Source organism: Myxocyprinus asiaticus, chromosome 37 (assembly GCF_019703515.2).
Source record: "Myxocyprinus asiaticus isolate MX2 ecotype Aquarium Trade chromosome 37, UBuf_Myxa_2, whole genome shotgun sequence".
Lineage (NCBI taxonomy): Eukaryota > Metazoa > Chordata > Actinopteri > Cypriniformes > Catostomidae > Myxocyprinus > Myxocyprinus asiaticus.
In genome coordinates, this window is record NC_059380.1 from 35,026,490 (window position 1) to 35,050,475 (window position 23,986).

Genomic DNA, 23,986 nt, shown 5'->3' on the forward strand with positions numbered 1-23,986 from the left:
AAGAGCAAGCTCCTCCCGTTTCAGAGCATCTCTTTTCTCGGTTTGGAGTTGGACTCTCCTTGATGGCGCGCCTTACGAACGAGCGCGCCCAGTCGGTGCTGGCCTGTTTGAAGGCGTTCAAGCAGGGAACAGCGGTTCCACTGAAACTTTTTCAGAGGCTCCTGGGGCATATGGCATCCCCGACGGTGGCCACCCCGCTCGGGTTGATGCATATGAGGCCGCTTCAGCACTGGCTCCAGACTCGAGTCCCAAGACGCGCATGGCGCCACGGGACACACCACGTGGCCATTACGTCGGTCTGTCACCGTCTTTTCAGCCCTTGGACCGACCTCTCGTTTCTACGAGCAGGTGTTCCTCTAGAACTGTTCTCCAGGCGTGTCGTGGTTATGACAGATGCCTCCAAGATGGGCTGGGGTGCTGTTTGCAACGGGCACACAGCCGCCGGCCTCTGGACGGGTCCGCGACTGCATTGGCACATCAACTGCCTCAAGTTACTGGCAATTCTGCTCACCCTGCGGAGGTTCCGGCCGTTGATCCAGGGCAAGCACGTGTTAGTTAGGACGGACAGCACGGCAGCGGTAGCATGTGTCAACCGCCAAGGCGGTCTGCGCTCTTGCTGTATGTCACAACTCGCCCGCCGTCTCCTCCTCCGGAGTCAGCAGCACTTCAAGTCGCTGCGAGCCACTCACATCCCGGGCAATCTCAACACTACAGCGGACGCGCTGTCACGGCAGGTTTCCCTCAAGGGAGAGTGGAGACTCCACCCTCAGGTGGTCCAGCTGATTTGGAGTCGATTCGGACGGGCACAGGTGGACCTGTTCGCCTCCCAAAATCCTCCCACTGCCCGCTCTGGTACGCCCTCACCGAGGCTCCCCTCGGCATAGACGCGCTGGCACACAGCTGACCCCCTGGCCTACGCAAATATGCATTTCCCCCAGTGAGCCTGCTTGCACAGACCCTGTGCAAGGTCAGGGAGGACGAGGAGCAGGTCGTCCTGGTAGCACCCTACTGGCCCACCCAGATGTGGTTCTCGGACCTCACGCTCCTCGCGACAGCTCCCCCCTGGCGAATTCCCCTGAGGAAGGACCTTCTTTCTCAGGGACGGGGCACCCTCTGGCACCCGCGCCCAGACCTCTGGAATCTCCATGTCTGGTCCCTGGACGGGACACGGAAGACCTAAGTGGTCTACTACCCGCGGTGGTAGACACGATCACTCAGGCTAGGGCCCCCTCTACGAGGTGCCTGTATGCCTTTAAGTGGCATCTATTCGCTAAGTGGTGTTCTTCCCAAGGCGAAGACCCCCAGAGATGCGCAGTCGGATCAGTGCTTTCCTTCCTGCAGGAGAGGCTGGAAGGGAGGTTGTCCCCCTCCACCTTGAAGGTGTACGTTGCCGCAATAGCAGCACACCACGACGCAGTTGAAGGTAAGTCCTTAGAGAAGCATGACCTGATCATCAGGTTCCTAAGAGGCACCAGGAGACTGAATCCGTCCAGAACGCGCCTCATTCCCTCATGGGATCTCTCCGTAGTTCTTCAGGGTCTACAGAGAGCCCCCTTTGAGCCTTTACAGTCAGCCGAGCTTAAGGCACTCTCCTTGAAGACTGCCCTCCTGACTGCGCTCACTTCCATCAAGAGGGTAGGTGACCTGCAAGCGTTCTCTGTCAGCGAAACGTGCCTGGAGTCTGGTCCGGGTTACTCTCACGTGATCCTGAGACCCCGACCGGGCTATGTGCCCAAGGTTCCCACTACCCCTTTTAGGGACCAGGTGGTGAACCTGCAAGCACTGCCCCAGGAGGAGGCAGACTCAGCCCTGTCGTTGCTGTGTCCGGTGCGCGCTTTACACATCTATTTGGATCGCACGTAGAGCTTTAAGATTCTCTGAGCAGCTCTTTGTCTGCTTTGGTGCACAGCGGAAAGGAAGCGCTGTCTCCAAGCAGAGGATCGCCCACTAGCTCGTTGACGCCATAACTATGGTATATCTTGCCCAAAACATGCCGCCCCCGGTAGGGCTACGAGCCCATTCTACCCGTGGTGTAGCAGCTTCTTGGGCCCTGGCCAGAGGTGTCTCTCTAACAGACATTTGCAGAGCAGCGGGCTGGGCAACACCCAACACCTTTGCAAGGTTCTACAACCTCCAGGTGGAACTGGTTTCGTCCCAGGTAGTGGCACGCAACACAAGCGGATAAGCCCGGGATAGCTGGCCGGGTGTATCGCTTGCACATAGTGCCTTCCACCTCCTTTTGAGCTGAAGATGTGCGCCGTTAATTCCCAGTAGTGTTCACAAACTTTGTTCCCTGATTGACTTCCTCTGAGCCCTGTGGCAGTCGAGTTTTCAGAGAGACTCACTGCCGGCCCAGTACACGCGCTAACTCGCCAACGTCGAGTGAGTGACAGATAGGGAACGTCGTGGTTACTGGTGAAACCTCCGTTCCCTGATGGAGGGAACGAGACGTTGTGTCCCTCCTGCCACAACGCTGAACTACCAGCTGAAATGGCCGGACCTTATATCGGCTCCTCAGCATAAAACCTGAATGAGTGGTTGCATACCAGCTCCTTTTATACCCGTATGTCCGGGGGAGTGGCATGCAAATACCACTCGCCAATTTTCATTGGCCTTTTATCAAAGACCAGAGGTGTCTCGGGCTCCCAAGAGTGACCCCTAGTGTCACTACATCGACACCAACATCTCGTTCCCTCCATCAGGGAACGGAGGTTACACCAGTAACCATGACGTTAAGTTGTCCAAATTGATATCCAGGTTCTCTAAATAAGGTTTTATCCTTATTCCAAAAGGTCTGATATATCTGGGTCTGGCTTCATATAAGTAAGATCGTTTGGGGTGAAAAACTGTCAAGTAGGCTGGATTGTTGTAGTGCCAATTTCAAACGTCTGTTCTGGAGTGAAGGTTCCCTGGCTTCTGTGAAAAGACTCTGAACAGGAGAGGTCCTGAATTCTCCTAAAGCCAGTCGTAGCCCTTGATAATGTATGGTGTCCAGAATCTGAATGTGGGACTTTCTTGCTGAGCCATATACAAAGCACGCATAGTCTAACTGGGATCTGACTAGTACTCTATAAATGCATAAAGTACAGTGAATTACGGCACCCCATTTTGATATTGCTAGCACTTTTATAATATCCAATGTCTTGAAACACTTTTTCCTCAGATCTTTCATGTGTGGAATAAAGGTAAGTTTGTTATCGAACACAAGTGCTAAAAATTTTAGTTCTTTAACAAGTTTGATGGGTTCTACTTCCAAAAAAAAAAACTCTGGGTCAGGATATAGAGACTGCAAAATGCATAAATGCATACAAACAGTCTTCGTTTTAAAAAAGTTTAATCCATTTTTGATTGACCATTCATTTATATTTTTGATGCATAATTGTACTTGTTGCTCGATTATATTCATATTTTTTCCTCTGTAACAAATGCACAGATCATCAACATATAGACTGCAAAACATACTGGGCATTATAACATTTGCTATACTATTTATTTTGATACTGAATAGTGCAACTGAGAGAATGCTTCTTTGAGGGACCCCTAGCTCTTGTACATGTGAATTTGACAGGGTAGTTCCTATCTGAACATGGAAACATCTACTGGACAGGAAATTGGAAATAAAAATGGGTAATTTGCCTCAGAGTCCAATATCGTTTAGATCTTTAAGGATGCCATATCTCCAAGTGGTATCATAAGCCTTCTCCAGATCGAAGAAAATGGCTACAGCATGTTCTTTCATAAAACTGTCCCATACAAATGATTCCAATCTAATAAGGTGATCCACTGTGCTTTTTCCTTTTCTTAACCCGCACTGGAATTCACTGATCTTGTGGTCAGACTCTAGTATCCACACCAGACGGTCATTGACCATTCTCTCCATAGCTTTACAGAGGCAGCTGGTCAGTGCTATTGGGTCGATAATTGTTAGCGTCAGAATGGTCATTGCCTGGTTTCAGTACAGATATATTTATTGCTTCTTGCCAGGATAAAGGAAAGTTTCCTGTTCTCCAGATAGTAATACAAATTTCCAGGAGGAGCAGTAGTACTGTGTTTCAACGTAAACTTCATTAGGTTTCTTACCAGATGTAGTTTTGTTGGCATTTTTCTCAAAGACAAACTCCGCTGTGATTGGTGCCATGTAGTTTTGTCACATGACTCCGTCCGTCCAAAGTTTAACCCTATACTGACAGCGCAGAGTCTTCTGAACTGAGATCAGTCAGTTTTAATTAATTTAAATTATGCGTTGCATATGGCGAAGCCAAAATACAATGTCCATGCATGTGTACAGAGGAGTCGCACAAGGAAATAAAGATTTATAATAATTGTCAAAAACAATAACATTTTTCCTGTTTTATATACTGTACTAATTGTTTTTATTGTCTTCTTTCTCCTTATTTCTTTCACTTCTCTAAATATCTCAGGATCACTGTATTTATGTTGTTGTTTTAAATCGCTTAAATCTTTGACTAAACTATAATTTATTGCCAATTTAGCTGTTTTAAGGAACGAAGTCAGTGTGACTGCCTTAGCAACATCCCATAAAATAGTGGGGTCAACATCCCCTGTATCATTTTCATTTCTTTATAGACATTTTTAATTGTCTAACAGTTGACTGTTAAAAGATTTCCAACTTCTTGTTTTCGTACCCGAGCAAGATATCAAGATATCTTGTTTGATATTTGGATTCAGGGGATTAATCTCACTGACTATTGGGAGCTAAAAGTTTTGCTCCCATCTACTATGCCACCTAAACCGGAAGCCTATGGTGTTGTCTTTAGAAATGATGATTTCTGTTATTTAAAAAAGTTACCAATATTTTGCATTGCTATTATTGTGGTATCACTGATCCATAATTTACCTGCCCCTAAACGTCACATAAAATAAACTCTTTGGTCAATTTACATGTTGGTCAGGTGGCATTTTCCTGTCTAATTGGGTGTTTCTTGGCCAGAATAAACTGCGGACCACACTTAGTAAAAATCTACAAAACATACATATTTTTTTAAAAAGCAACAAAAGACTATTTGATATACTATGTTAACTTTATGCTACATACAGTAATCGCAACTACGCATGTGGGAACTGGAAAAAAAAATAAAGAGAACCACATTTGAAAAAGGACCTTAAACATTTAATTAAATGTTTGTAACTTTAAGTAACTTAATGACAATTATATAGTCATCTACAACAGCTAGAGCACTACTGTGACTCATTTCCTTTTGATATTTGCTGACCTGTTGTTTGAGTTGATGCATCAGTCTATCCTTTTCTCTCTTCAGGGCCAAAACTTCCTCTTGAGTCTTCTTCTTATTGGAGGAGGACAGCTCCAACAGAGCGATGTTAGCATCCTTTTCACTAATGGCTGCGAGCAGAGCCTGTTGTCTGTGAGGAACAGATACTGTGAGATGTGTAGGCATGTACATTGATCAGGTTTTAAGAAAGGAACTTACACTAAATACCTTTAAGACCCCGGCATACTATATATGGAATCTAAGAATGAATGGGTGACATTTAGAACAAAATCTGGCAAAAACAAAGGTGTATGAGTTCGTTTCGTGGTTCGTAACAGCTCGCCCAGTGCAAACTTTTTAGGAAAACTTCATACTGGCTGCTAAAAACTTCTCACTGCCATTAGTCCACGTCATCTGTAAGTGTGACCGGGAGCTCAGTTGAAATGAACACACCAGCATGCACATTAGCGAGCTGGTGCAAACTTAACTACAGCTGTATTTGTAAGCATAGAGACATTTTCCAAAAACACATCATGTAATTTTTTTATTTTTTATTTGTCTACAAAATGAATCAAACCTACTTAAACACTCCAAGTGCCCATTTACTCACTTTGATTTGCTGCTTCACTCATGTGCCATCAGTCGAAAGCCATTCACTCATCTGCCAAAAGGGATGCCTATCATCATTCTTTTGTCTGTATTCTAGCAATTAACACTCTTTCATACACCCATCTTTGCAGTAGTATCAGTGGCATCATAAATTACAATAACCGAAAGTAACCGCCACATATTATGGCCACGTATTAGCGCATTAGTGCCACAAATGCAGAATATAAACATGACAAAACTACACATTATCTACTTCATGTATGTTACTTTAATTCATCATCGAGTGGTTAAAACAGCTTATTTTACTGATCTCGTGTGAATTCTACACATAGAATGAAGTATGAAGTCAATGATAACACATTTTTATGTCACATTAGTTTGTTTTACGTGTAGTCTTTGGTGTCCTCATATTTAAATGCTCCTCGAAACGAACAACAAAGAAGAACTTCTCCGTAAATTTGCCAGGGCCTTTAAGGCACCAATTATTACAAAAAATAAAACCGAGTCCAGGCGCAAGAAAAAAGAGAATATCACGCAATTCTCACTTCATCTCCAAGATCTCCTCAAGTTGTTTTCTACGTTCCTGTCTGAGGTTGGTCAAATGGCTGTCGCGCTCAGCCAGAGACTGCTGGGTGGAAGACAGACGCTGTTTGGTGGCATCCAGCTCCTGTCTCGTCTTTTCCAAAATATTCATTACCTCTTCCATCTAAGAGAGTGAGAAAAACAGGTGAAAGGAACAGAAAAGAAAAAGAAAACCTTTTAGTCACCATTGCTGAAAGACTTGTAGGATTTGAAGTGTTCTCTTCAAGAGGAAATCTAAAGATATCTCCATTCACAGGTGTAAAAGACACATACACACCTTTGGGTTGTCAATTGGATTATCCTTGCGTTGATCTTGCAAGATGTTCCCGGTGCCTTTTTTGTCCATCTGTGGGCCAAGCTTGATGCCTGGGCCCTTCTTATTTTGATCCTTGCTTTGCCTTTGAAAACAAACAGATTGTCACCTGAATAGCTGGTTTTTATACCTAAACACGACCTAACCTAACACCTTACGATAATAGTCCCCCAAAAAGTATTCAGACAATTTACTTGCACTTAAACATGTACAAAATGTCATCATTAGATAACAAAATAATTAAGGTAGTGGCATTTATTTCAAAGAAAGATAAAGCAAGCACACTTTTCAAGATAAACATTTCACAAAAAAAGTATTTTATGTACACTTTATGTACACCAAAAGTATGGACACTTTACGGTTGTCATACATTAGTGATACAAGTCAACAGCAATACATTACAACTGTAGTTACTGAGCTAGGACACCTGTGTAAACCTGAGAGGAACTGACTTTATACATCCAGTAAAAATTACCTTGGGACCAGAAAAAAGGTTCAGAAAGTCAGATCTGAGAAAAGTTCTAGCAGCATTTGTTGGTAGATGCCTCTTGGTTGGATATTCTTTTACATAATACAGTGAAATTCATACTTTAAGTGTGGCTTAAGTGTCCAAATACTTTTTGGGGCGAATGTATTTCAGGAATTTGTGATTAATTAGAACAACTATAAAACAAGAACATAATACTCATGAAATGACGCATTCCTAGGTTTAGCATAACCATGACACATGTGCCAATGTGAGAACATGAGACACATGAGACTATTATGAGGGTGAGTCACAGACAAAACGCATCTTACAGGCTTGGCTTATTGCTCAGAATGCCTTGCAGGGTTAAAGAGATAAATTTGTGAGAGCTGAGATGGTCTCATCTCTCAGGTGAACACTTGAGAAACACCCTACTTACCTGGGAGCAAGACTGGCGGTTGAGGAGAGGAGAAAGAGGAAGGAGGAAGGAAGCAAGAAGGGCAGGAACAGGTAGAAAGGAAACCACAATACAGCAAATGGGAAGAGGCAAAAAAAGAAAGAAGTAAAATTAAGAAAAACCTTAGAATCTGTTTAAATAATGCAGAAAACAACTGGAAAGAGTCAAGTGAAAGCCTGTTTACACCTGGCATTAAAGGTGCACTCAGTATTTTTTTTTTTTATGTACGTCATCTTGGATTTAGGCTAAGCGTACACGGTTCGAGTTTTGAGACTTAGGAGTTTGTGAGCTCCTGCACATGATACGAGTTTATTTGATAATCATAAAGATGCATTGGTACACTACACAAATTTAACCTGGTCAATTTCGAAGCAATCGCATTAATTTTCACGCTATTATCAATACAAAGCATAAAGCCAGAAAAGGAGATTTTAATTCCTTGTGGCAGTAATAGCTTGCGATTTACAAGTAAAAAAGAAGACGGTATGGCCAGGGGCTGCATTAACTGAAAAATCTACATTGTTTACGGATTTGTTTTTAAACATTGACTGATAATTATTCCAATTGCTTTTGGACATTTGACAGATACAGTGCATCTGGAAATTATTCACAGCGCTTCACTTTTTCCACATTTTATGTTACAGCCTTATTCCAAAATGGATTAAATTCATTATTTTCCTCAAAATTCTACACACAATACCCCATAATGACAATGTGAAAGAAGTTTGTTTGAAATCTTTGCAAATTTATAAAAAAAAAAAATCACATGTACATAAGTATTCACAGCCTTTGCCATGACACTCAAAATTGAGCTCAGGTGCATCCTGTTTCCACTGATCATCCTTGAGATGTTTCTACAACTTGACTGGAGTCCACCTGTGGTAAATTCAGTTGATTGGACATGATTTGGAAAGGCACACACCTGTCTATATAAGGTCCCACAGTTAACAGTGCATGTCAGAGCACAAACCAAGCCATGACGTCCAAGGAATTGTCTGTAGACCTCCGAGACAGGATTGTATCGAGGCACAGATCTGGGGAAGGGTACAGAAAAATTTCTGCAGCATTGAAGGTCCCAATGAGCACAGTGGCCTCCATCATCCATAAATGGAAGAGGTTTGGAACCACCGGGACTCTTCCTAGAGCTGGCCGCCCGGCCAAACTGAGCGATCGGGGGAGAAGGGCCTTAGTCAGGGAGGTGACCAAGAACCAGATGGTCACTCTGACAGAGTTCCAGCGTTTCTCTGTGGAGAGAGGAGAACCTTCCAGAAGAACAACCATCTCTGCAGCACTCCACCAATCAGGCCTGTATGGTAGAGTGGCCAGACAGAAGCCACTCCTCAGTAAAAGGCACATGACAGCCCGCCTGGAGTTTGCCAAAAGGCACCTGAAGGACTCTCAGACCATGAGAAACAAAGATGGAACTCTTTGGCCTGAATAGCAAGCGTCATGTCTGGAGGAAACCAGGCACCGCTCATCACCTGGCCAATACCATCCCTACAGTGAAGCATGGTGGTGGCAGCATCATGCTGTGGGGATGTTTTTCACGGCAGGAACTGGGAGACTAGTCAGGATCGAGGGAAAGATGAATGCAGTAATGTACAGAGACATCCTTGATGAAAACCTGCTCCAGAGCCCTCTGGACCTCAGATTGGGGTGAAGGTTCATCTTCCAACAGGACAACGACCCTAAGCACACGGCCAAGATAACAAAGGAGTGGCTCCGGGACAACTCTGTGAATGTCCTTGAGTGGCCCAGCCAGAGCCCAGACTTGAACCCGATTAAACATCTCTGGAGAGATCTGAAAATGGCTGTGCACCGACGCTCCCCATCCAACCTGATGGAGCTTGAGAGGTCCTGCAAAGAAGAATGGGAGAAACTGCCCAAAAATAGGTGTGCCAAGCTTGTAGCGTCATACTCAAAAAGATTTGAGGCTGTAATTGGTGCCAAAGGTGCTTCAACAAAGTATTGAGCAAAGGCTGTGAATACTTATGTACATGTGTGTTTTTTTTTTTCGTTTTTATTTTTAATACATTTGCAAAGATTTCTAACAAACTTCTTTCACGTTGTCATTATGGGGTATTGTTTGTAGAATTTTGAGGAAAATAATTAATTTAATCTATTTTGGAATAAGGCTGTAACATAACAAAATGTGGAAAAAGTGAAGCGCTGTGAATACTTTCCAGATGCACTGTATGGATTTTGAGCAGAGGCTGTCTGATTTCATGACCGTATACATCAATCATTGTGTCAGTGTGTTACTACTGCATGATAAAGTCAGAAAAAGTACAAGATTAAAAAGAAAGTGTGCAAAATCGGTGAACCATTTCCGCCAATTATAGGCCTACTTGAATTTATTCTAAGCGCAAATATGACGTTTAGAGCCAAATTTTAAATGTTATTTTAGTGAAGATGTGCTTGCTTCTCATCTGTGTCACTGCATGTTGATTTTGAATAGCTGGCAAAGTTTTAAAATCTTGTTTTAGTGACTGACAGGTAGAACTTTCACCCTTCAAGCCTTAGTTTCACAAGACTCATGCTTGGGGAGTCAAAAACATCTATCACACATTCACTATCATGTATATACCATTATAGAATGGATGCAATTTGCCTCTGAATGTAGCCCTTGAAAATTTTACAACCCTGCAACTGTCAGAGTGATAAAGATTTTTTTTTTCTAACACCAAGGTTGAAGAGCAAAGATCCTGTATGACTTTTCTGTCAGATCCTTCTCATTCGAAATGTGTAAAATCTTCATGAACACTCAGTTTTCATATATTTCATAGTTTTCATAGCGAGTTGTAACACCTTCTGATTGGTCAACTTCACGTAGATCGCCAAATTGGCTCGTTTAACAGCACACACCTCACAAATTCAAGACGACAGTGCCCAAATTATTTAGACATGTTTAATATTATCAAGAGGTCGTAAGTTGCTCGGCTCCGCTCGTAATTCCTCTCACATGATGCGAGCCGTGACCACACGAGCACCAACAAATTCCACGCGATTATTCCTGACAGGGAAAAATTGGTCGAGAACTTGCACGATGGAATGCTATGAAAATCGCACCGTGTACGCCCGGCCATACACTGGTGGCATGGATGCAGCACAATTCAAATGCAAATGTTTTTTGTTCCCAATTTTGTTGTAAAAATGTACTATTCACAGTCAGCCATGGTCAATTAAATCCTTCTGTAAAAGTGTGCAATAACAGAACGGTTACTGAGATTAAGTGAGTAATATTCAGCTGACATGTGATCATAACATGGCAGTCACCATGAGAGGACCCTCTTCATGTAGATATAAACAGCTATTATAAGGTTACTGATATGACTAGAGTCTTCATCTCATGTAAGTGGTCATGTTTTAAACTTGTTTCAAAATGACTATTAATTAATAACTAATAAGGAGAAAAACGGGAGCAAATGGGGCAAGAGCGCTCAGGCATAAAGGTGCAAACCTACACACTTGAGGATCACCAGACTCTGCCGAGTAGTAAAGCCCTACCTAAAAAACCCAGCTCATTCACAGAGCAGAATAGGGCCTGCAGTGCTGTGGAACATCTCATGCAGGCCGGCAAGATGGCCATTTGGGGAAATTTCGCAGGCCAAGGTGGGTGGGGATAGAGAGGAACCATTCAGAAGAGGGGAGAACAGAGCAGTGAGTGAGGAGAAGAGATTATGAGGAGATGTTTTAAAAGGAGGAGGAGCTGAAGGGAAGGGGTGTAAGGCAGCAGCAATATGATTGGTCAAGGGGAGAGAAGATGCAAATTAGCAGGTGAAACAGATGTTTTAGGGTCAGTAAAGGGTCTCCGCTTTGAGAGAGCCCTTATTTGCCAGCAACAGTGAGCGGCAAACACAAAGAGCACAGAAGCGTGACTGATTTGTGTGTGTGAGTGTAAAGTAGTGTTAAGTCATAACTGCGGGTTGAGATGTCATACAAATAATCAACTTTCTTAGGGATTTCACTGGCATTAGTTAACAAATCCATGTGAAAAGCTATTGTTCCAAGTCTAATTTCAGGGTTTAAAGGAATAGTTATCCCAAAAGTGAAACTTCTGTCATCATTTAATCACCCTCTACCCCATTACACTACCCTCCTGTTGTTTCAAACTCATCTGACTTTCTTGGCATCAAATCTGGCACGATGTGTCTTGATGCTACAGAATTGAAAATATGTGAACGCAAATGAGATTTGAGAGCTCTGGCAGAACAGACCAAATTGGAAGTCGTTATGAGAAGATTTTCATTGAAAAATGACTTACATTTTAGTTTGTTCCTCACACTATTATATGGCTTTAGAAATCTTGTAATACAGCACACAAGTCAAATAGACTACTCTAATGTTTTTTTCTTTTCTTTTTTTCTTTATGACAGCACTCTTCTCCATTAATTTTCATTCTATAGCAAAAAGCAGCATGTTTAACAGTAGAAAGAATATCATACAGGTTTGGAAAAACATAAGGGTAGTGTACATTTTGACCGAAATTATATTTTGGAGTGAACTACCCTTTTAATCTTAGTATCTTTTTGGAATATGTCTACACATCAACATGCTGCCATGCCAACATCAGCACTATAGATATACCAAGTGTGCAGTTAACACACATCATAGACCTTTTTCACACTCCAGGTTTTAGAACATGGAAGTAAACGATTGCAGGGTAAACTTCGACAGCGGCGAATGGGAGTGAGCAAATGTTATTTTAACTTACCAACTTGCTCCAAGAGAAAAGAAAAAAATGAAAAAATCCAGAAGATTTTTTTTTTTAATCGCAGTGGATTAAGACGATGCCAAATATACGGTCACTCTCTCAGCAGCTGTAATCAAAAACCCCTCACAGCTGTGGTAATTCATTTTTTAAAACTAATTCCAGGGTAATATAGCACAAAGCATAATGTTATAAACTTACACTCAATATTTAAAAAAATTATCATATAAAAAGTTTGCTAGATTTACGCTGCTAAATAAGGCGGAAATGTGTCATCATTCTGTGAAAAAGGTCTATTCACCACACAATGTAGAAAAGAAAAGTACTACTGTAATGAAACTAAGCAACAATTTTGATTAACATTAGGAGAGTTTTCACAAAAAACAAAGAAACATCATAATTATTACTCAGCATAATATACAAATCAGAAAACAAGTATAATGATAAAAAGAAACATGCACCCAGGTAATGTACACAGAAGCTCCATTCCAAAATCTAGTGAGCTGCCTACCCAGGCAACATTTTTAGGTATCATAGGCATGCACCTAAAATAATGCTGGCTTATAAAGTGCCTTGTTTTGGCCAATATATAGGATTCCACTGAATGTGTAGAGAGAGAGAGAGAGAGACACTGTAGATAGTATCTATACATTTTTGCCAATATTTTTGTGGGCTATGTATTTTTTTGTGCTCATCAGAAACATTAGCTTAGCAACATGCTAATATCAGACTGTTCAATCGTTTGCTAATGAATGAACTGTGTGTGATATTCGAGTTCTTGTGTCAAATGCATTAGATGTGATGTGCATGAGTGACCATTAACATAATTTCTGCCCGTGAAGAGATTTTATAATCAGTCAGCTATAAGGTTCCATTTTGGATAAGTAGCTGCCTTTGTAGACAGGGAGGCAGCTTATCAGAGTTTGGAACAGAGCCATACACTTCAACATGCACAATAAATCGAATACATAGCCACAAAACTCATAATGCACACATTTTACTTGGTACTTAATTTCTGGGCTGTTATGATCCACAAGTTTTTACATAAATATCCTTAAAAAATGTGTCATATATCTTAAGCATTACAATATGTGGTCTGTAACCACATATTCAGGAGTGGGGGGACCAAATGTAATAGTTAAATAACTGGCCACTGCAAAAAGCATTTTGGATGACCATTAATCTGAATGCTGTGGCAGACACATCCCATGGAAAAATCAGTGGATGACCGACAGCCGTGCAACAGGGAAATTAAGGCATTAGACAGGCACAAGAGCCCTAGCAGTTGCAGACAGATAAATGCAGCCGAGCCGTGGTGCCAGGACAGAGCACTCACTTTCCCAGGAAGTCCCACACCATGCCCCCAATCTGTTGGGGGGCAGCGGACACAGAGGGGAGAGGGTCAGAGGGGGCTCTGCCACCAGGGCGGGGCGAGGGACGGGCAGCGGACACAGATGGGTAAGGGGGGCTAGGCCAAAGTGAAGGAGTTATGGATGGAGTTGTGCAGGGATGGGGTGAGTTTAAGACAGAGACGATGGATGGATGGATGGAAACCAAAATCCAGAAGCCATTGAGATAAACGCAGAGAAGATGAAGGACATTTGGGAGGAAGAACACAATTGAGAATGATAAACAAATTATAACAAAAGTAACAAGTTTTTTATGACAGAAGGTGAAGGAACATGGAAAAACAGGAGGAAGAGAAGGAGGTCCAACAGACAGAACAGTGAAAGAGTTGACGAAACGGTAAAAAACAACAGAAACACACATGGTTAATCAAACAACAATAACCCCAAAAGCATGAAAAAGCAACTGAGAAAATACAACAAGACTTTGAGCCAGAGCTGGAGAATCTGAGGAATTTAACTGACTGTCTGACACTCAAAACTTTTAAGGGCCGTTCACACTGACAGTGTGATGTGCCATGGTGGCCGTTCCTATTAACACTAGTATCAAGTATTCAAGTAAACATTCTTACATTCTCATGGATTACATGTCTTAACTGTATGATTATAATACATTCATATTTTTTTTTAAAGCTACTAAAGTTATCCAGCCAAGAGCAATGAGTTATTTTCTTGTTATTGTTGTTAATATTAATGACACCGACAGTGGCAGGTCTGTCAGGCTGCAAGTATTCATGCACAGAACTTGATACAATTTTGTTTTTTTTTTTTACTGGTGTTTATGCTTACTTCAGACAAAACTAACTGTGTTTCTATCAATACCTTGCTAAGACAGGCATTTTGAAATGTATTTGACCTCACAGCCCCGTATCCACATTACGTGAGCACTCACACAACACACGCACACAAAAAGACGCTGTCTGTCAGACAGTGGCTGTGTCTCGTTTGGAAGGCTGCATCCTCTGGAGGTCGCATTTGACGGCCGCATACGTCATCGAGGCTGTCTCGTTTCAGAAAAGCGAGCAGAACACTTCGAATGCAGCCTTCGAATGTGACCTTCTTTCACGGGAATTCTGAGGATGCACGAGGGGTATCCTTCGTGGGCACTCATAACCCACAATTCTTTGCTTCAACGGAAATGTCTAAAAAAATGATACCAATTTGCCCGTAAATATGATGTTCAAATGCAAGGAATGTTAATTCCCAAGTTGAAGTACCTCAGTAGATGGGTGCAGAGTATATAATATGTAGAATTATAGTAATATATAATTAAAATAAAGTATTATACTAAAATTACACCAGTAAAATCTATTTTCTTTTCTGTTTACATCATTATAACTCTCCTAAAATGTACCTCATACATTCCCTTCCAAAGAGACTTGACTGTGTCTCGTTTCGAAGGCTGCATGCTAGGTAGGACGCGTCCTTTGAAGGCTGCAGTATACCGAGCATCCTCCTTTAAACAAATCTCATTTAAACGAGATGGCCTTCGTAGGACAAACGGAAATGGAATGTAACATGTTTGCTATGACAGCACGCCACTCTTTAACAAGCGGGAGCTCTTCGAGTGAGAAGGTAACAAAGTCCCTTTAGAAGGGAATGTATGAGGTAAATTTTAGGAGAGTTATAAAGGTGTACAGAGAAAAGAAAATAGATTTTACAGGTGTACTTTTAGTCTAATACTTTATTTTAATTATATATTAATATAGTAATACATATTATTATACTCTGCACCCATCTACTGAGGTACTTCAACTTGGGAATTACCATTACTTGCATTTGAACATCATATTTACGGGGAAATTGGCGTTATTTTTTTTTAGACATTTCCGTTGAAGCAAAGAATTGTGGGTTGTGAGTGCCCACGAAGAATACACCTCATGCATCCTCAGAATTCCCGTGAAAGAAGGTCGCATTCAAAGACCGAGAAACGAGACCTCTGGAGGATGCAGCCTTCCAAATGAGACACAGCCGTTGTTCCCTTCTCACTCAAAGCGCTCGCGCTTGTTAAAGAGTGGCGTGCTGTCATAGCAACCATGTTACATTCCGTTTCCGTTTGTCCTACGAAGGCCATCTCGTTTAAATGAGGCTTGTTTAAAGGAGGGCACTCGGTATACTGCAGCCTTCAAAGGACGCGTCCTACCTAGCATGCAGCCTTCCAAACGAGACAGCCTGTGTGAGTTTTTGAAACCTAGGATGACAGGGGAAGAGTAATATATATTTACGAGGAAAGCGATACCTGATTGGATGATTCAGTTATAATTATCAGGAAAGCACTCCCTGATTGGTCGGAGAAACTATAGACCTACCCCTAATCGTAACCGTAACCAATCAGGAAGAGCTTTCCTCATAAATATGAATGAGTCTTCTCCTGCCATGCTATGTTTTGGAAATCCACCCGCGTGGGAGCTGAAACGAGGAAATAAAAAAAGATTTAAAGAATTCTGTTATTTGAGTAGTTTCTCTCTCTAATCCCCTTACCATTTGACCTGATAACGAAATCGACCAGTGGTTGTCTTGCGATCGACCAGTCGATCGCGATCGACGCAATGAGCACCCCTGGTATAAACCATTTCAAGGACTATTCATCCATTTAAGGAAGTGACGTCTTTGTTCCTTGAACATTTCCTACTATCTCAAAACAAAATTTCATACTTACTCAAAACAAAAGCGGGAGGTTCTTCATTCATAGTGACTTTAACATGACTAAACTTACTAACATAAACATGACTGTCATTAATTGGCATTATTAAAATGTGGAACACGTTGTTTGGTGGCTGGATGCTGCCTGGATGCCTGGAACTGAAGGAAATTAAAGTGTTTAGATCTCCGAAAAAGAAACGGACGAATGGACAAATGAACCACTGCACACATCTCATCTCTGGTAGGTGAACCACATTTATGTCAACTAGGGGTGGGCGATATGACCAAAATCTTAAATCACGATACGAGTCATTTTATATCATGATAACGATTGGTTCTGGAAAACCAATAAAAATCGGTTAACATAATAAATAACTATTTTGTAATGCTTATTTTTGGAAAATCTAGTCAGTCAAATAAATACTTCTTAAATGAAAATTATTTCTTCTTATATAATTTTCTCCTTGAGAATTTCTCCTGCGTCCTCTGCTATATAGTGCTCAGAATCAGCCCGAAAATTCAGAATGGGAAAGAATCAGCAACGAGTTTGTGGGCACGTTTGCGGTGTTGCCTGATCTGCACAATTCCTTTAGTGAATCTGGCGCTAAACCAGCACGCGCAAATTTTACCAGCAACAACCCAATTCCTCGCTAAAGTCTGGTTTCAGTCTCATGTGAAGCGTGCCCACTGATAGATACGCACACGCTGCGTACATGGATATTTACATATCGCGATGTATACGATATAGCAAAATCTCTATCGGTTGACACTTTATATCGTCGCCACGATATATATTATCATATCGCCCATCCCTAATGCCAACTAATTTTAAGTTTGATAGATAGAGCTCTAAAAGTGAATATAGATCACTCCCATTATAATGAATGAAGCTGCGCAAGTCATTTACTATTACATTTAATCATTAAGCAGCCATTTATCCAAAACGACTTACAAATTATAAACACAAAAAAATAAATCCTTACCTTGTCCGCAGGTCACGTAGAAAGCTTTGTTGAACGGCTTCATTGATTATAATAGGAGAGATCTAATATTCCCGATTTTTCCGCCGAGGAAATAATTGTGAGCATCTAAACTATGATACAATTTCACCACCTCTCTCATGTAGACGCTTAGTGTCAACAACACATCTGAAAAAGTCACTTCAGGTAAAAGTTTGATGTTCTTTGAGAAAATATGTTAACTCAGAGCCTTATTTAAAGTATCCGGTAATGATACCGGAAGTGCTCCAAGGCCAGTAGCGCTCTAATTCGTTTGCTTCTGTTAACATTCTTGAAATGGTCTAAAGAAACTGCAGCATTGCATTATCATCATATCATGAACAAGATAAATATTTTAATTATGTAAATGCATAAATCAAACTCAACTGGAATGCTTGGAATCATTTTTTAAATTTTATTATTATAAAATATTGTTTATTTATATTACAGTTATTATATTTTATGTTAATTTTACCATATGTATGTAGGCAGAAACAAATAGCATTAAACAGTAAAACTGTTCAGGTTTGGATTAGAGTGTTTGGTTCATAATATACGCATTCCTGTTGACTGTATTTTTTTTTTTTTTATTTAATTTTCATTTTCTCCCCTTCTTCTCCCCAGTTTGGAATGCCCAATTTCCCAATGAGCTCTAGGTCCTCATGGTGGCGTAGTGACTCACCTCAATCCGGGTGGCGGAGGACAAATCTCAGTTGCCTCCACGTCTAAGACCGTCAATCAGCGCATCTTATCACGTGGCTGAGCACATTACCATGGAGACATAATTGCGTGTGGAGGCCCACGCTATTCTCCATGGCATCCACGCACAACTCACACGGGCCCCACTGAGAGCGAGAACCACACATTATAGCGACCACGAGGAGGTTAACCCAACGTGGCCCTACCCTCCCTAGCAACCGGGCCAATTGGTTGCTTTTGGAGTCACTCACCTGTTGACTGTATTAAATAATTTTCATTTAAAAATACAACTTGCTTTTGACGCCCCTCTGTGGACATTTCACCCAGAAACTGGAGCTCACATGTGCCCATACATTCAACAACACATCCAGCTTTGGCCACAGGGGGCAGTGGCTTGAATTTCGGGAAGCACAGACCGATTTCAGCAGCAGAATTTTTGAACTGCTATTGTCTAATGCACAGTGAGATCAGTGTTCCTCCATCTTGCCTACACTTGACTACTTTTTCTCACATGAGACAGATCGTGTGCTCCACTATCTTCTCTCCTATTGGTAGTTGGCACTTACACAGCTTCTCATTTGCATGAAGTTACTCTTTTCTTAATTTGTTGTGTCTATGGACATGTCCACAGTGCATCGCCAGCAGCTGCTGTCAATCATGAGGACACTTTGTTGCTAGAAATCACAGTCAGTGTGAACAACCCTTTTACGACCATGTGGAACCTGAACATACAAGACTAGAATGGACCCAATATTTAGATGGACTACTGAATGGATTAATCCAAGAATTTATACAAGAACATGCCAAACACACACACAGATCTGTCGAGAAATGCATATATCACAGCACAGAGAGCGAGAGAGGCGATTCACAACTACTTCAGCAAGCTCAATATTAATATTCAAAACATTAAAGAAATACAGAATACTGATGACCTTATGAATGAATAATTATATGGAAACAGCAAAAATATTTTATCATCATATTTCACTACTAGGAGATGCATTATTGACGACATATCTCAGAGTACAGCCTGGTTTGTACTGCATCAGTAACAAAACAGCCCTCAACATCAGCATTTTGATGTTAAACTCCAACAGAATTTGATATTAGGGGCTAAAGTAAAGTCAACTGTTGACTGATGCTGTCGACACCAGCGTTTACAGTAAACTAGTAATTGCTCCTTGTGTAGCATACTTTACACCTAGTGAATTTTTATTTGAATATATACACTACACTACTAAAAGTTTGGACGCACCTAAATTATTTAATATTACTATTTTATTAGAATAATAGCAAAGTCATTAAAATGATTAAGTTCACATGTATGATGGGCACCTGTTGGTTGCTTTCCTTCACTTCATAAAACATTATTTTTTAAATGTAATTTAAATTTAAAATGTAAAAAAAAAAAATGTAAAAAAACCAATATATATATATATATAAGCACATTTATATTTATCTACAAAATTAATTTCAAACATTCAAGCATAAGCCTTTAGATCAAAAGGTCTTTAAGTTCATGAGATATACTGTATACATTACATTCAGTCAAGTGTGTCCACACTTTTGACTGGTAGTGTATATGTAATTGAAAAGGCCTAAAAGCATCAGTATTAAAAGGTAAATAAGTGTAGTCTTTACTCACCTCTCCAGTTCTGCGATCTTCTTATCCTTGTCATTTTTCTCAGTCTCCACCTCACTCAGTATCTCCAGTAACCTCTCCACCTCATTCTGGGCTTTGCTGGACTCTTCTTTGTAGAAGGACACCTCTTTCTCCAACAGTTTGACCCGGTCCCCATACTCAGGGTTCCCACGTGAGCTCTGCTTTACCTCCACCTCATGGGCTTTCTGTATGAAGATCATGGAAAGGCATCACCATGGAAACAGGTAAAAAAACACAACATCAAAAGGAGGAATGCAGAAATACTTTCAGGTTTGCGTGCTATTGTTGCAAGGGAGATGTAACATGATGTAAACAAGAGGTGTTAGGCTCTTTACAAAGAAAAAAATGAAAATAAATAAATAAATATAATACAGCCAAGTTAACTTAATAATTTTTTTATAAGTTAGTGTGCTTGTTAAAGCTGAAGTATGTAATTTATGCGCCACCAAATGGAATTGCAAAAATAAACTTTATTTTCAAAACAGCTTTCTGAATACACCCCCCTTCTGCTGTTGGTCAAACAAAGAGATTGTCCCACCCCTAACTCACGCCATTGATTGAATAACGTTGTTTGGGCGGGTCTAAGCCGGTTGCTCAAAACAGACAGAAAGACAGTGCTTACAGTTTTTGAGAACATTTGCCTATGAATGGCTTACTTATGTTTGTCTCTACATATTAAGCTGGGATAGCAGAAAGAATTTTAACACAGAAAAAGTTACATACTTCAGCTTTAACCAATTCAAAAAAAAAATTCAATAAAGAGCATGCTTGAGATTAAAAATGTGCTGTTTGATGAAGGAAAATCAAGGTAAACATCACTTGTGAGTGGAGTATTTTTCTTGGTTGTCATTTTCAGTCGAGCTGTAAATTACGCAAAAAGTGTAAATATATTTTTTAATTGTGTATTTAGGATACATAAGATGAAATTAGAATTAACAAGACATATTATTGCAAAAATGTATAAAAATAATTAGAATTTCCATCAGTAATTTTTCATTTGAGATGTAGTGGAATTGTTTCAAGACTTTCAGAAAAAATACAAAACATTACATAAATCTCCTGTGATGCATGTACACAAACTGTTGTTAACTGTTAGTAGACAACTTAAAAAAATACTGAGTGTGTGATAAATGTTTTAACAAGACTACTTTCTAGAAATCTCAAAATGTACACATGACAAGGGTGGAATTAAACACACATGACCATGATGAATCATGCAATACAACATGCAACCATAAAGCCATTTGGATAATTGCTCCATGGTCCAGTGGTAAGGTTCTTTGCAATGCGGTTGCTTTTAAATAGCCAAACATATGAATTTGAGCACCTGTGTATTCACTTTCAAGAAAACAAATTAGTATTCGACATTGGAAGCATGAGGAAACAACACAATGTTTCATTTTTGAACATAAGAGCCGTCCTTATGTATCTAAATGGAACTGTCCATTTGATTCACACTGCTGTCAGTTTTATTTTGTTGGTTTGGGTGCTTTTCTCAGCATTGCTGCTACATTTAGTTTGTTTATTTAAAAATGATTACGACTATTAAAGGATATTAAACAAGATGTGAGATCGTACATGCAAAATTCTGAAAAAGATACATTTTTGTGAAGTGCACCAGATCTAAGTATCAATTTTATGGATGAAATAAAATCAAGTTTTACACATTTCTTATTACAAAAAAACAAAACAAAAAAAAACTGCATGATATTTTAAAGAATTTTCTAAATGTGTGTGTATGTATATAAACACACACAAACACTGATCAGCCACAACATCATCCATGTGATTATCTAATCAGCCAGTCGTGTGGCAGCAGTGCAGTGCATAAAATCATGCAGATACGGGTCAGAAGCTTCAATTAATGTTCACATCAACCATCAGAATGGGGAAACAATGGTGATCTTAGTGATTTGGACCGTGGCAGGATTGTTGGTGCCAGATGAGCTGGTTTGAGTATTTCTGTAACTGCTGATCTCCTGGGATTTTCACACACAACTGTCTCTAGAATTTACTCCGAATGGTGCCAAAAAAACAAAAAACATCCAGTGAGCAGCAGTTCTATGGACAGAAATGCCTTGTTGATGAGAGAAGTCAACAGAGAATGGCCAGACTGGTTCAAACTGATGAAGTCTACGGTAACTCAGATAACCGCTCTGTACAATTGTGGTATGAATATCAAGTCAGAATACTATTCTGAGATGCTGGTTGGCGCTGTTTTGGCGGCACGAAGGGGACCTACAAAATATTAGGCAGGTGGTTTTAATGTTGTGGATCAGCCACAACATAACAACTGACAGGTGAAGTGAATAACATCGATTATCTCATTGCAATGGCACCTGTCAAGGGGTGGGATATATTAGGCAGCAAGTGAAGAGTTAGTTCTTGAATTTCATGTGTTGGAAGCAGGAAAAATGGGCAAACGTAAGGATCTGAGCAACTATGACAAGGGTCAGATTGTGATGGATAGACGACTGGGTCAGAGCATTTTATTAGGCAGGTTGTTTTAATGTTGTGGCTTATCGGTGTGTGATATATATATATATATATATATATATATATACATACAGTGTTGTGAAAAAGTGTTTGCCCCCTTCCTGATTTCTTATTTTTTTGCATGTTTGTCACACTTAAATATTTCAGATCATCAAACAAGTTTAAATATTAGTCAAAGATAACACAAGTAAACACAAAATGCAGTTTTTAAATGAAGGTTGTTATTATTAAGGGAAAACAAAATCCAAACCTACATGGCCCTGTGTGAAAAAGTGATTGCCCCCTAAACCTAATAACTGGTTGGGCCACCCTTAGCAGCAACAACTGCAATTAAGCGTTTGCGATAACTTGCAATGAGTCTTTTACAGCGCTGTGGAGGAATTTTGGCCCACTCATCTTTGCAGAATTGTTGTAATTCAGCCACACTGGAGGGTTTTCGAGCATGAACTGCCTTTTTAAGGTCATGCCACAGCATCTCAATAGGATTCAGGTCAGGACTTTGACTAGGCCACTCCAAAGTCTTCATTTTGTTTTTCTTCAGCCATTCAGAGGTGGACTTGCTGGTGTGTTTTTGATCATTGTCCTGCTGCAGAACCCAAGTTCGCTTCAGCTTGAGGTCACGAACAGATGGCCGGACATTCTCCTTCAGGATTTTTTGGTAGACAGCAGAATTCATGGTTCCATTTATCACAGCAAGTCTTCCAGGTCCTGAAGCAGCAAAACAGCCCCAGACCATCACACTACCACCACCATATTTTACTGCTGGTATGATGTTCTTTTTCTGAAATGCGGTGTTACTTTTACGCCAGATGTAATGGGACACCTTCCAAAAAGTTCAACTTTTGTCTTGTCAGTCCACAGAGTATTTTCCCAAAAGTCTTGGGGATCATCAATTTGTTTTCTGGCAAAAATGAGACAAGCCTTAATGTTCTTTTTGCTCAGCAGTGGTTTTCGTCTTGGAACTCTGCCATGCAGGCCATTTTTGCCCAATCTCTTTCTTACGGTGGAGTCATGAACACTGACCTTAACTGAGGCAAGTGAGGCCTGCAGTTCTTTGGATGTTGTTGTGGGGTCTTTTGTGACGTCTTGGATGAGTCGTCGCTGCGCTCTTGGGGTAATTTTGGTCGGCCGGCCACTCCTGGGAAGGTTCACCACTGTTCCATGTTTTCGCCATTTGTGGACAATGGCTCTCACTGTGGTTCTCTGGAGTCCCAAAGCTTTAGAAATGGCTTTATAACCTTTTCCAGACTGATAGATCTCAATTACTTTCTTTCTCATTTGTTCCTGAATTTCTTTGGATCTCGGCATGATGTCTAGCTTTTGAAGATCTTTTGGTCTACTTCACTTTGTCAGGCAGGTCCTATTTAAGTGATTTCTTGATTGAGAACAGGTGTGGCAGTAATCAGGCCTGGGTGTGGCTAGAGAAATTGAACTCAGGTGTGATAAACCACAGTTAAGTTATGTTTTAACAGGTGGGGCAAACACTTTTTCACACAGGGCCATGTAGGTTTGGATTTTGTTTTCCCTTAATAATAACAACCTTCATTTAAAAACTGCATTTTGTGTTTACTTGTGTTATCTTTGACTAATATTTAAACTTGTTTGATGATCTGAAATATTTAAGTGTGACAAACATGCAAAAAATAAGAAATCAGGAAGGGGGCAAACACTTTTTCACACCAATGTATATATATATATATATATATATA

General features: G+C 40.7%; 1 protein-coding gene across 3 annotated transcripts in view; it reads right to left on the reverse strand.

Moving 5' to 3' along the window:
* The window catches only part of erc2 (ELKS/RAB6-interacting/CAST family member 2), a 122,238-nt gene that overhangs the window by 12,603 nt on the left and 85,649 nt on the right, over nt 1-23,986 (reverse strand). For all 3 annotated transcript variants that reach the window (XM_051675684.1, XM_051675685.1, XM_051675683.1), the window contains 4 exons: nt 19,764-19,966; nt 6,700-6,820; nt 6,386-6,546; nt 5,235-5,382 (listed from right to left, as the gene is read on the reverse strand). In XM_051675684.1, coding sequence (XP_051531644.1) covers nt 5,235-5,382; nt 6,386-6,546; nt 6,700-6,820; nt 19,764-19,966 — 633 coding nt within the window. The remainder of the gene's footprint in view (nt 1-5,234; nt 5,383-6,385; nt 6,547-6,699; nt 6,821-19,763; nt 19,967-23,986) is intronic.